This window comes from Bactrocera oleae, chromosome 3, assembly GCF_042242935.1.
Source record: "Bactrocera oleae isolate idBacOlea1 chromosome 3, idBacOlea1, whole genome shotgun sequence".
NCBI lineage: Eukaryota > Metazoa > Arthropoda > Insecta > Diptera > Tephritidae > Bactrocera > Bactrocera oleae.
The window spans coordinates 23,113,406-23,126,788 of NC_091537.1; the positions used below are offsets into that span (position 1 = coordinate 23,113,406).

The following is a 13,383-nucleotide window of genomic DNA, read 5'->3' on the forward strand; positions in this document are numbered from 1 at the left end:
TATATTAAATTAAAAAATATATTTCATACCAAAAACAATATTTTTTCATTTCGAGCGCAGACACTTTTCAACCAACCTGTATGTATTTACAAAAGCTTTACTTTTTAGAAAAAATAATGGCAAAAGTTTGTGTTTGAAACAGATCCGATCGAAAAAGGACTCCCAAACAATGTTTAAGCACAAGGCTTGTGTTCGAACATATGTATAAGACATAAATTTATCCTTTAACAAGTAAGGAAGAGCTAAGTTCAATTGTAATCGAACATTTCATGCTCTTGCAACTTACCAGGATCAAAGCCTTCAGATGTTGGCAAACCTTTATTTTAAAAATGTTGCGAAACAATTCAACATTAATTTTGCGACGAAATCGTGAATGGATTGCAATCAAATTTGTATCCTATTAAGTTGTATTATAGGTCACAGACTAAGTTAGTTTTATACCTATATTTTACTTCCTGTCAAATTATATAAAAATCATCATCAAATAAGACATACATATCTGACAGCAGTAAAGTCATGTATATACTATATACTATATTAATCCTTTCTATAATATATCTCACAGTTTGACCGACATTTTCGATAAAAAGTTCGCAACAGCAAATGGGGACCACATATTGGGTATCTGGAGGCTGAATAGTTTTGGTCCAATTTGGACAATTTTGCAAATTTTTCTCCGGATACATTGATTGGTTCTTTATTCTTATACTAAAAACTGAAAGAATCAGATGGAATTTAAAGCTGTGTTTTATGGAAAGTAGTGGTTTTTGTCTGATTTTGTCCATTTTCGCACTGTTTGACAAAGGATAATATTACGTACCGAATTTGGTTGATGTCGGCTGAGTAGGTCCCGAGATATGGGTTTTACCTAAATGTAGGCGGTGCCAGGCCCATTGACCAAATTTATTATTGGCTCCTATATCCCTCTCGTACCATAGCGGATGTAAAATTGTATATCTATGGCGCATTCATTTATATATTTATCGCACTTTTAGTAGTTTCAAAAAAAACCGTTATATGGGGAGAGGGCGGGGTTATAATCCGATTTCATCCATTTTCGCACTGTCGGTAGGGATTCTTAAAGGATTTGTCCTAAGCTAATTAGGTTATTCTAACTTCAGTACATTAGAGCGTGGTCCTGATGCTCATTTTTTCAGCCCACAGGTGCCCCTTTCTACTAAGATCCTCTGTACCAAATTACAGTTTTATATCTTAATTAGGTGCTTAGTTATGGCATTTTATAAGTTTTCAATTAATGGTGTTTTGTGGGCGTGGCAGTAGTCCGATTACGCCCACCTATGAACTTACTTACTTACTTTATCAAAGAAGACGTGTACAAAGTTTCATTACCATATCTCAATTTTGACTTAAGTTATCGCTTGCACAGACGGATGAATGGACAGACAGACAGTCACTCGGAATTCAACTCGTCTCGTCATCCTCTTAATTTATATATATATATAAATCCATATCTATCTCGTTTAGTTTTAGGTGATACAAACAACCGTTAGGTGAACAAAACTATTACTCTGTAGCAACATGTTGCAAGAATATAATAATGGACCCGTTCGCGTCAAGTACTGGGCGCTGCGTCCAATATTGGATCGCCATAAATGCCCAACAGAGTCGGTAATTCGACCAATCACGGATAACGTTTCGCACCATGTTTACTCTAATGGGTAATGCTCATCTTCAGAGACGCCGTACAGTGCGCACCGAAGACGCTATTGCCCAAACGAAATGGCAACCGATCACAAGAAAATTCCGTTCAAAGATGAAACTAATTTTTGGTTGAGTTGGTACATTAATGAACGAAATTGTCGCATTTGGAGTGATTATAATCCACAAGCTATTGCTGAGAAGCCGTTACATCCTCAAAAACTCATTGTTTGTTTCGTCATAATGAAGTCAGCCATACGTATAATGTTTCAGTCCACGAGGAACACTATAGAGTCACGATTAATGGCTTTTTCGTGCAATTTAATGAAGAAAGCTTTTAGTGAGAGCGTTGTGGCAACCAAGATCGATTTAACACCGCTGGACTATTTTTTGTGGGGTTATGTGAAATCGCTTGTTTACGCAGTAGAGCCCGAGACGATTAATGCTTTGAAAGAGAATATTCGGCCCGTTATTGCTACCAGACGACCCCAATTGCTGCAAAAGGTGATCAAAAATTGGGCCTCTCGCGTAGAATTAATTCGAGTCAGCCGCGACGGTCACTGACCCAAAATCATTTTTAAAATATAATGCCAAACCCTCTTTATAATAAAGCTAACATCTTCGCATAACATTAAATTATATAAATTTTGTTTCGTCTTGAAACCCACATGTCTAAAAAACGCACCCTTTACTTATCAAATATTGGATGTCTTTATTGGCTTTGCAGCTTTCTTATGGTGCGACTTTGAAAAATATGTCATAGTTAGTAAATGGACTAATCCTCACCAACAATTAAGAACGGCTTTACTGACCTTTTGGCTTTACTGGCAAAGAATGCAACTAATCATCTTTTGCATTATATTCCTTTCTCCCCCACTACTACTATGTTTCTACTATGTTTCCTTAAATATTTATTTTTCCCCCCAATTCCCAGTTCTTTGCGGATAAAACAAATATTAACTGTATTAAAAAATCGTGTTATAAGCCAAAAAGTCCAGCTCTTACAAGTCAAGCAAGCATTGACCTGGGCGTTGGAGCAAATGGTGGTTGCTTACACGTAATACTTGTAGCACCAGCAAATCACAAACTTACCCAAACACAGGAATTTCACTGCCAACCGATGTATCAGCTGCGTTCTGGTAATCACAAGAACAATTTCAGCTTACATGCCAGCAAACAGAATTTATTCACAATTTGCGTGCGTCGGCAAAACTTTATGACATTTCGTGGTTTTGTGGGGGGAGAAGACAATAACATGAAGGAGTGAGGGTGTGCTGCGCGACAGTTTACTAATGGCATTTAGACGGCAACAAGACATTGTGAACGCTTTTGCGTTGCTTATCAGTGACGTGGCTGCCGCACAAGTGAAACGCATAAAATTTCAGCAAACGCTGAAAATGCAAGCAAAATACTATATATACTTATGCACATATTTGCCGACTGCTTTGGATTGGAAAGCGAGCTGTCTGCGACCGCTGCTGCTACTGGGAGTCCAGGTAGCAACGCCGGGCGTCGTTAAGTGACAGCTCCACCAACCAACAACTGCCGCCTTTCATACCTTGAAATGTGGCCTGCTTTTCCGGACAAATTCAGTCGACCCATGCAGCCACCCCAAGCAAGGTAGTGCCACCTACATATAAGCAACCCTATGAAGTGGGGGAATGTATAGTGGCACAACGTGTGACAGTCGGGAAACGAACGCGCGCCAAAGACATTAACTTCATAAAGAAAAAGAAAAGACCGGAAACGGATGACTGTTATAAAAAGGCATACGACAAAATGGAGTAAATAATTCTGAACTTTGTGAGAAGTGCGCGTTTGCTGCCACTCCACGAAGGCACGAAGGTATTATCAATTTCTAATCTCCCCACAGTACCGTCGGGCAGTCGAAAAATTACCGTGATTTCGCAAAATCTTTTTTTTTTAATGCAAATCCGAAAACAAAGTTAATGGCAAATACTGATTTTGATTTTGAGTGCACGCAAATCGTCCGCCACACAACAAACATCTAGAAATTGTATTTACTTTATTTGCACTGCAGAGACAATAGGGTGAAAGCACTTGTTTTCTGGTATTCTTTGGTTTAGCTTTTGTTTTAGTTACCCGCCTGTTTGAGGCAATGCATTGCGGAGGGCGTAGGAATGGGCACGCCCTTCCTTCATTTATATGTATTAGAAATAAAATAAACAGCTAGGCGCGTGTGCAAATCAAATAAAAGCCTGATAACAATTTGTTCCATGTTTGCATGTAATCGGCAAAGTGCACTTACATATTACGACAAAAGACAACAGCAACAATAAACAAAGAGGAAAAAGTTGTTATATGAAATTCTTGTTATTGATACATTTAGTAATGATGGAAAATGATAGAAAGACATCTAATGAACAATGCAAATTGCATTAATTGCAACAGTTTTTTTGCTTTCTTATCAGCATTTTTCAACTTTCAACTTTAAGTGAAACTGCTGTAGAAAGTTGCATAAAGGGTTAGGTGTGGTCAGAGACATGAAAAAATTACAATTTTAAATAATAATTTTTTGCCAGTAAATTATTTTATTTTATAAAAGTAAAAAAATAGTAACGTTAAATAAAGTTTCGACTTGACTTCAGAGAATTTAAAAAAAAAGTATTTTTTTTTTTTTTAAGTAATGGCTGTATGTGTAGATCCAGTTCGAACCGAAGCTCCAAGCGGGTAACCATCACTAATCCTTGGAGATTCATCTAAAATCGTTGGGACCAAAAAATTTTGTTACATTAATAGATAATCTAGTGCCTGATCGAAACTTTTTTTAAATTAACAAAGTGGCGGCCTCAGGAATTTTCTGAAAAAAACTAAAAATTTACTGTTTATAAAAAATCGTAAGTATTAAAAGCAAGAAAATTACACCGAAGTTATAATACCCTTCACAAGTACAAAACAAAACTTTACAAGAACTTGATTTCGATCGATAATTTTGTATGGCAGCTACATATGTATGTGCTATAGTGATCCGCTCTAAACAATTTCTTCGAAAATTGCGTCATTGCTTTAGCCAATAACCCGAGCGTTAATTTCTTGAAGATATCTCGTCAAATGAAAAAGTTTTCCACACAAGCACTTTATTCCGATTGTTCTGTTTGTATGGCAGCTATATGCTCCGACAAATAAGCAGCTTCTTGATGAGAAAAGGATATGCGCAAAATTGCAGAACGATATCTCAAAAACTGAGGCACGAGTATATACAGACGGGTTTAGGGGTAGTCAGAGGCACGAAAAAATGAGAATTTTCAGTAATTTTTTTTTGCTATTAAATTATGTTATTTTACAAAAGTTGTAATATGACATTATTATACAATGTTTGGACATTAAGTCACGAAAATTTCAAAAAAAAAAATTTTATTTCCAAAGTTATAGCTGTCTGTGTTGACCCAGTTCCAAAAAAAGGTCTTTGCGGTGACAATCATAAGTCCTTTGATCCTTCGTCCAAAATCCTTCGCTTCAGGCCCGAGTTTATTATGTACTCTAAAAGCTGTATAAATATCATTTAAATCTACTGAGCGGTTTTCGAGTTGTCACCAGTTCAAAAAACATAGTTGTGAGAAAAACGATTTTAAAGTTTCTTGCAGCTGCCTTCTAAAAATTCTGAATACCCCTAACCCCTTAATCAACTCAGCTCGTCATGCTGTTCGTTTAGATATATATTTTATGGGGTCTCCGACATTTCCTTCTGGGTGTTACAAATATCGTAGCGAACTTAATATACCGTGTTCATAAAACATAATTTGAGAAAAACGCATTTGAAGTTTTACACGAAGCGCTTTTTCGAGAAGCCTTTGCTAATTATCTAATACATAGATAGATTGAAAATTGAGGAATGAACCGCGACCTATCGTCTATTGTGCCCTCTCCAGTTATCATAACACGTCGTTTAACCCAGTGAAATCAAAGAGGCTTTGTAAATCTCCTGCGTCTCAATAGTTGTGACGTGTTCTCTCACCGGATTTAATTGCCTGATAGGATGACTCCTTCTTCTTGCGGTTACGGGGTAATTCAGGAGTATGTTTCCGGGTGTCACTAATATTTGGTCACAGGAGCGACACAGATCCCTGGAGCAGTACCTTAATTTGTTCAGATGATACCGAAGCCGGCAGTGACATGTATAAAATCCCACAAGCTGCCTTAGTTCGTTTTTGGGAAGAGCGATTAGTTTCGTAAACCATTTTGTATCGAACTCTCCCAGAAATAGTCTCGCCTGTCGAAGCTCAGACACTTGTTCCCAGTGCCGTTTTCTACTGGCCCTTTCCCCTTTCCGTAGCTCTTCTTGTAAAGTGTGCGGCCCACAGCGAAGAATGGCTTCGGTACTATCGAACTGTTACATTATGCCTCTACGAAGGTACTCCTCAAGAATGGGGTCCTCCCATTCACTTTCGCCTCCCAGTAAGACTTTGAATCCCTTTTCAAAGTAAATTCTCTTGGTAATGTCGTCTCTAGAAAATAGTCCCAACGGTAGATGCTCTCCAATGACACTTTGTTTCTGGCGCTCATTACCCTGTCCTTACCATGCCCTGATAACAACAGGCTGAAATAGACCTTTTTACTGTCATCTCCACAACGATATGGAGCGGAGTGAGGTCCAGAATCACCTCTGCTGCAGCGGTTGCGCACTTGCACATGGCACCAGTGATGCATACATATGCCAACCTCTAAATTTTCGTCAGCTCTTTCTCAACAAATTAATTTACAAATTTTATTATAAAATATTTTAAACTTACGCTGAAGATTACATACGACCCGGACTGTGCATTACTGTATGTTTGGCAGCTGTTTCTTTACGACAGCAAAACTTTGTCTGCCAGAAAAGAAAAGTTATTAAAAAGATGTTTGGCGCTGAGAGAGAATTCCAGCTGCATAATGCTTTTACCATATATGTATGTGTAATTTTCTGCTTGAAAAGCTAGTATGATGTGTTCGAATCGCTACTCTTTAATACCTGGTGAATCCAAGACAGCTTGACAGTGATTATATTAGTTTATTGTTAACAAGGACGACTAAAGCAAACCTCTCAAATTATAGCTATCATCTTTGAGAGTGTATTGCCGAAATCCTTGTTAACACCTGATTGGCTCCGCATATTGGATTCCGTACGAATATAATGTGAGACTAACTGAAATTGTTGCATAAAAAATCTGTCGAAAGATTAAACCTCACATAGTGTAAAACCCTAATAAACACTGATCCACTTAACATTCGACGTGATATACATAATGACATTTTCAATTTCCATATTTGTTTATTTGTTTGTCTTGAGTGTGGGTATTATTATTTTTATTGCTCAAATGAAATTTTCGTAATCAACTTTTGATATCTTTGGGCAAAAGGGACTGGTCGAACAAGGCTGCAAGCGAGTTTCCTTGTTTCCTCGGCAGGCTACCAACAAGCAAATCAGAGTTGCCTAAGCTTCCATTTTTATTAATACATACTAATGCATCAACTAACCCGGTTGAGGATTCCCTTATTTAGTTCACCACCTACACAAACTCCCATTCAATATATACATATGTACATACATACATATACTTACATACTATATACAACAAAAATGTCTGATACAGCTATGCATTTGGTCAATATTGAAGCATTGAAATCGTTTTGCAAACATCAACTTTTTTGACAATGGTTTGCAGGCTGTAATTGTTGTTGTTTTTTTTTTTCTCATTCTAAGCTCACAAACGTCCACTTTAAGCGCACACCACAATGTCTGCTCATAAAAATATTTCAATATGCTTAGAACCATAAAAAATACTATCTAGTCATCTACATTCTACTACATAGTACGTATGTATATATGTATGTGTTTATGTGTATTTGGTGTGTAGTTCCATACTTGTAAGCAATGCAAAGTTATACGAAAGCTGCATAACGGGGGGAGTAAAACTTATGACGTCAAAATGATAAAATAAAACTGGCGTTTGTACGATTGTCAGTAAAAATGAAAAGTCAAAGTGGGAAAGTTGCTTTGCATCTATGAACGAACGATAGACTATAACTAGAAAAAAAACGATAACTTCACTTGCACCGAAGCTACACACATAAACAAAAATTCCTTACAAGAACTTTGATCTAATGTGACTTTGCTATAGTGACTCGAACTGAATAATTTCATCGAAAATTGCACCACTGCCTTGGATAATAAGCCATGCCAAATTCCGTGAAGAGATCTTGTCAAATGAAAAAGCTTTCCATACAAGCACTTGATTCCAATCGTTTGTTTATATAACAGTTATGTGCTATAGTGATCCGATTTGAACCATTTTCTCGAAGATTGACCCTTACCTTAGCCAATAATTCATGCCAAATTTTTTTAAGATATTTCGTCATATGAAAAAGCTTTCCATACAAGTACTTGATTCCGAACTTCCCCTTGTATGACAGCTATATGTTATATTGGTCCGATATCGGTCGATCCGACAAATAATCAGCTTCTTGGTGAGAAAATGAGGAATCGATGGCCAGGAAATAATACATATGTTCCGTCAAAGTACCAATTTTGTTTTTGTTGTTGTAGCGGTTATCTAATACCCTTTGGGGTGATAAGATTTAAGTTGGTTGTCATCGAAGTCACCTAACAGTAAACTCAGAAAACGTACTGTTTCGACGGAATCGGACCATAGGAAGAGGAGTGTAAAATGAGTGAGTTTTATTAGGCATGCAAAGAGGTGGTTAGAGTCATGCGGGTACTAATTGCATACAGGGCACATATTTGGTATGTCAAGGTCAATATTGAGAACGGAGTTGCGCAATGGTCCCTCTAGATTCTTGTTGCAGCTCGAGCTATGGGTGGGGGCTTAACTTCAAGTACACCATTCACTGTGAGGAAATCGGTGAAGTTGTTGATGGCTCCACTGTGAATGGCGATCAATGCGTGTCTAAAGTTTGTTGCATTCGTAGCCAATGTCGTCCATGTAATCAATTTAGATCCAATCTGTACTCCTTCGTCCAGTTCGTGAATACGGTCGCTGTGGATTTAGTGGGCTATGATTTTAGGTTCTTTGCAGAGATTAAGCTAAAAAGATCGGTGAGATTGCTGTTTATTTTTCATGGTCCACCTGTTCAGTTCTGGAAGTTTTATGATTGCATCAAAAGCTTTTGACAAGTCCAATATAACTAGGATCGTCCTTACAGGGTGGTTTTTGATTTAGGCCACAAACTAGGTGGGCGTTTATGACGCTAAATACTGTGGTGGTGCTGTGCACTTTTCGGAAACCATTCCCATAAAAGCTGGTTCTACGTTACCGGAATTGACCCGGATTTTATCCCGCCAAAGACTGTTATTTCGGTGATTTAACCCTGTTTTGGAAGTTATGTGTTAGGAACTGTTTAGAACTAGGCGACTTGAACACGCCCCTCGATCTTTGGCACTTTCTTCTGTCAAACGATCGTGAGGGAGATGATTCGATATTTTGTACAATGAACGCGTCTCCTTGTTTTTATGATTACAGCTGTCGGAAGAATGGATCTTTAAATCATAAACATTTATTTAAAATGCTATTTCTGATTTGTAATAGAACTTTTACTATTTTTGAAAATAAAGATGTTTTTTAAATAAATTAGAAATTTTAATATAAATGCTGCAATTGAATGTAGCGAAAGTTATACATAACCTCTTATATTATATTATTGTAATTTAAATATCAATCTCCTCTCTTCTCTGTTAAGGTTGCTCATAAGAAATCATTTGTTTTCGCCCTCCGCAACTCATCCCACATAATACTATATCAGCATAAATTAAGTGTTCTCTACTGCTAACTAATGTCTTTACGTTATCTAGCGTAGCCATCACAGCTCGCTCATAAATGGCAGCATCAAAGCATAGCTTTCCACAAGCGCAAAGCGGTGATTCAGCCAAAATGTCGACCAACAACCAAGGTATTGTGCCCGCGGAATAAGGCAGTTTATTTTGGCAAACTGCACGTGCTGCTAAAAGCCACAATTGCGAAGAATTGAGTTTATTAGTGGCGGCTTCACTTATATTATGCTCCATTTTCATGCCAAATTTATTTCCCCAAAGATCCAGTACTACAATACGCATTTGATTGAAATCGGATGGCAGTGAAGTAAGCAAGTTAGAAGCTATATATAAGTTGCGTAAGTTACGAAGACGTCGGAAGCCAAACGGCAATCGTTTGATTTTATTATCACTTAATTTAAGTCCAACCAGCTGCTCAAGGCGTATTAGGTCAAGTGGAAAATAGTTTAATTCATTGGCAGATAGATCTAATTCACGTAAAGATTTTCGTATTTCTTTGCCGCGCAACCATTCCCAATTATTAATTGTACCTAATTGGTTGTTGTTAATAGTGAAAGACACAAGTGGTAAACGACCCATCTCACGTGGCACCTTGTGGAAAATATAAAAAATATTTTATGAGATACCTAAATATAATATAAGATTATAAAGTACTTACTTTAGAAATTTGATTATCACTTAAATCGAGCGTAGTCAAATTACGTAAGGAGCAAATATCAAAGCTTATTTTCAGTAACTGTATATTCGAAATTTTTAATGATTTCAGTGTGCGTGGAAACCCTTTAACTGGATAATCACCACGACGCAAAACCGTCAATTTTTCTTGTGGTTTAGAGCGCTGTGGTATTGCTGACGCAGCTGCTATATTCAGTCTTAAGTTTATTGAATCCTTTCCCTCCAAACCAAGCTTTATAGTTTGTAGGAAACCTTTCAACGGTATGGGATCGCAGTTGATCATGAGATTTATCGCCGGTACTTTGAATCCAATGGTAACTTTGCCGTCACGCAAAAACTTGGAAAATATTTTATCAATGTTATTAGTAACTTTGAATCTTTCTCCCGCTTGATTCTGTGGTGTAAAATGCATTATTTCTAGTTGTCTGGTACTGTTTCCATCTACGTCTTTGACGGAGTTGTTATATCCAACTGCCAGAGTGGATTTAACATAGCGAGGTGAACGATTACGTTGCGTTACACGATCTTGCACAACTGTCTCACAAAGGATTTTCATTTTAAACACTAGTTAAAAATACATCGGATATTTTCTTTAATTTTCTTACTGTCGTATATTTGTAAACTTTGAAATATTTATTTACGTTTTGTTCATCATATGTGACAAAAGAATTTACATTGGCTTTCAAACTTCATGTCATCGCATCGTGGTGTACACCAAGTTAAAAACTAACGAATTAGTGGTGAATAAGTGTCTACCAATAAATAAATGAAAATTTCCTAAATACACAATAGTTTTTTTTACTAGAATGAGTGTAATTGTTACACTATAATAGAATATAATTACTTACGTACACCAATTAAATCAAATATATTGAGCAATTTGACACAAATCTATTTTTCAAAATTTTTTTAACTAGTAGATACATACATTAAATTATAGTTATGAGTTATAATTAATTTATTAATATTATTGTAATTCGAAAATGTTTTATAATTCAAAATTGTCACTTTTACTTTAAGCAAAATAAACTAAGAAATGCTAAAACACAATGTGCGTTTTTAGAAGATTCATTGAGCACTGAACGTTTTTATTGAAAACGCATATCAGTAATAAGTACGCATTACTATACTTCACAACCAAAAATTCTTTTTTTTTATATTTTAAATACCATAAATATAAATAAACGTGAAATTAAATAATAACAGCTTTACGGAAAGTTTAAGCAAAAGTGTCAGAAAAAAAAGAAAAATATTGCAAAAAAAAAAGAAATATTTATACCAAGGAGATCAGGATGCAATTTCAAATAAATAATGAACTTAAATGTAGCTCTTGCACTTGGCAACAATATGCGGTGTTCCAACATGTTCAGTATATACGATAGTGAACTGAAGCCGCGCAGATCACAAATCCGCTTCACTTAGTACCATTTCTTCCTTAATAACTTACGTACAAAACGTAACAACAAATCACAACTTGCAGAGACAAAAGAGCAATGGTATAAACGCACCAATCGCTATGAACACTGGCAACATAACTGAAGAATCATCCATGGAGTATGGGTCTGGCTGCCGTGGACCACTAACCTTACGTTTTTTTGTCCATGATTCTTCTTCATTATCTTCATCTTCATCAAATATATCATCATCTATTGAAGACGGCACATCTTTACTACGTTGTTGGTTTTCCGGTATGTGGTCAGATGAAATTTCGCTGCTGCCGCCACCCTCCGCAGAGACACGATCGTTAAAAACTGCCATATCGGAATCTATTGGGAGAATATCATCCGATGTGGGCGGCAATCGAGGGATATTTGCCACATCACCTTTGAGTAACGCAAAGGCATTGATTTTTGGATTATCATAATGGCCTTTAATGAAATCTAAGCGGACTACACCATTCCGTATGTCCGATTGTTCATCTTTGTAGTATAGGCGGTCATTAGAGATGATGAAATAAACATACTCTTCATGAGCAGTACCACGGCCCACTTGATGAAATATATCCAATTCCTTTACTACAGTATGTTTGTTGTTCAGAATCACATCAAAGACCTAAAATTATATAAAATACATAAGTTATTAGTCCGAAACAGCAACCAATGCTATATAGAAAAACTGATATTGAAAGGTAGAAAAAGGTTAATTTTAGCCAGTTTACATACATAATTCTAGATATATGTCTAATATATTATGGATCAACAGAAACAATTACGAATATCAAAAAAGAAAACGCCCACTATAAAGCAAAAATAAACATAAATAACATTTGCCAACTAATGAGAGAATCAATTAAAGCTTACCTTTTTATTTGGCTCATTAAAATAGACTTCACAGAATTTCATTATCAACGCATACTCTCCATCTCCGTCTATTGGCAATGTATAGCCGAATGTTGCTGTATGATAGCGTTCAGTGCGATAAAGCACTTCATCTTGTTCCGGCACACGTCCTATCAATAGCAGATGATTACCATAATCGGAAGCTGTTCCAATACGTCCGTGTAACGGATCAGCACTGTAATGTATGCCATGTTTGTCAGTATGTTCTTGACCCCCAGCGTTCACAGCATAAATGACCTTGAGGTTCCCCAGTACCAGGCTTGGACAAAAGCAGGTCAGAAGCACACACACATACCATAACAATACCGGGGTGTTCAATGTAGAATTCGGTGGCATTTTGCATTTAATACTTTATAAATAAATTGCTACGTACACAAATATGCCGCAAAAAAGTTTTGTTTTTGTTGTCAATCGTTTAGTACGCTCGCAATCATTAAACATAGGGCTTAATTTTTAAAACGTTACACTTGTATTTTTACACACCTTTCAACAGTGTTTCCACTGAGTTTTCTGTGATAAATGAGCACAAATTTACAAAATATTATAATGTTTTTTGTTGTTTCGTTTGTACGTTTATATGAAAGAAAAAAAATCAATGTCCCACGCAGCCAACAGCTGTTCACACAGAATATTAGTGATTGTCAGTTTTGACTACATTAATGCTATCGAAATTTAAATATCGATAAGTATTCCTAAAATTGAACAATTGTTAACAATTCCTTAAAGAATATTACTTATGCATGCAGTCTGGTGCTTCGAGTGCAGTTAAACTTGACTAACAAGATAATGCGTTCAATTAATAACTACAAAAATCGTTGATTTAGTGTAAAAATGCTACATACCATATATACTAAGGTATTTTGAAAACAGTTTTAGAGGCTATGCAAAATGAAAGTGGATCTATAGCACAACACTTACAACGGA

The 13,383-nt window shown here is 36.4% G+C and overlaps 2 protein-coding genes across 2 annotated transcripts; both read right to left on the reverse strand.

The window, feature by feature from the left end:
* Positions 1-9,232: 9,232 nt before the first annotated feature.
* Positions 9,233-10,907, reverse strand: Lrr47 (Leucine-rich repeat 47). Its single transcript, XM_014238141.3, has 2 exons — positions 10,104-10,907; positions 9,233-10,036 (listed from the first exon to the last, which is right to left on the reverse strand). Exons 1-2 carry the CDS (start codon positions 10,674-10,676, stop codon positions 9,350-9,352), a joined length of 1,260 nt encoding a protein of 419 aa, XP_014093616.1. The 5' UTR covers positions 10,677-10,907; the 3' UTR covers positions 9,233-9,349.
* An 89-nt stretch (positions 10,908-10,996) lies between these two features.
* On the reverse strand, positions 10,997-13,091 carry LOC106619851 (malectin-A). The gene is made up of 2 exons (XM_014238139.3): positions 12,421-13,091; positions 10,997-12,172 (listed from the first exon to the last, which is right to left on the reverse strand). The coding sequence occupies exons 1-2, from the start codon at positions 12,793-12,795 to the stop codon at positions 11,588-11,590; spliced, it is 960 nt and encodes a 319-aa protein (XP_014093614.1). The 5' UTR covers positions 12,796-13,091; the 3' UTR covers positions 10,997-11,587.
* Positions 13,092-13,383: the final 292 nt, after the last annotated feature.

Coding starts and splice junctions, on each gene's coding strand:
- Lrr47 (XM_014238141.3), bottom strand. CDS start 10,676: ATGAAAATCCTTTGTGAGACAGTTGTGCAAGATCGTGTAACGCAACGT. Junction 10,037..10,103: donor GTGATAATCAAATTTCTAAA/GTAAGTACTTTA, acceptor ATTTTCCACAAG/GTGCCACGTGAGATGGGTCG.
- LOC106619851 (XM_014238139.3), bottom strand. CDS start 12,795: ATGCCACCGAATTCTACATTGAACACCCCGGTATTGTTATGGTATGTG. Junction 12,173..12,420: donor TTAATGAGCCAAATAAAAAG/GTAAGCTTTAAT, acceptor ATATAATTTTAG/GTCTTTGATGTGATTCTGAA.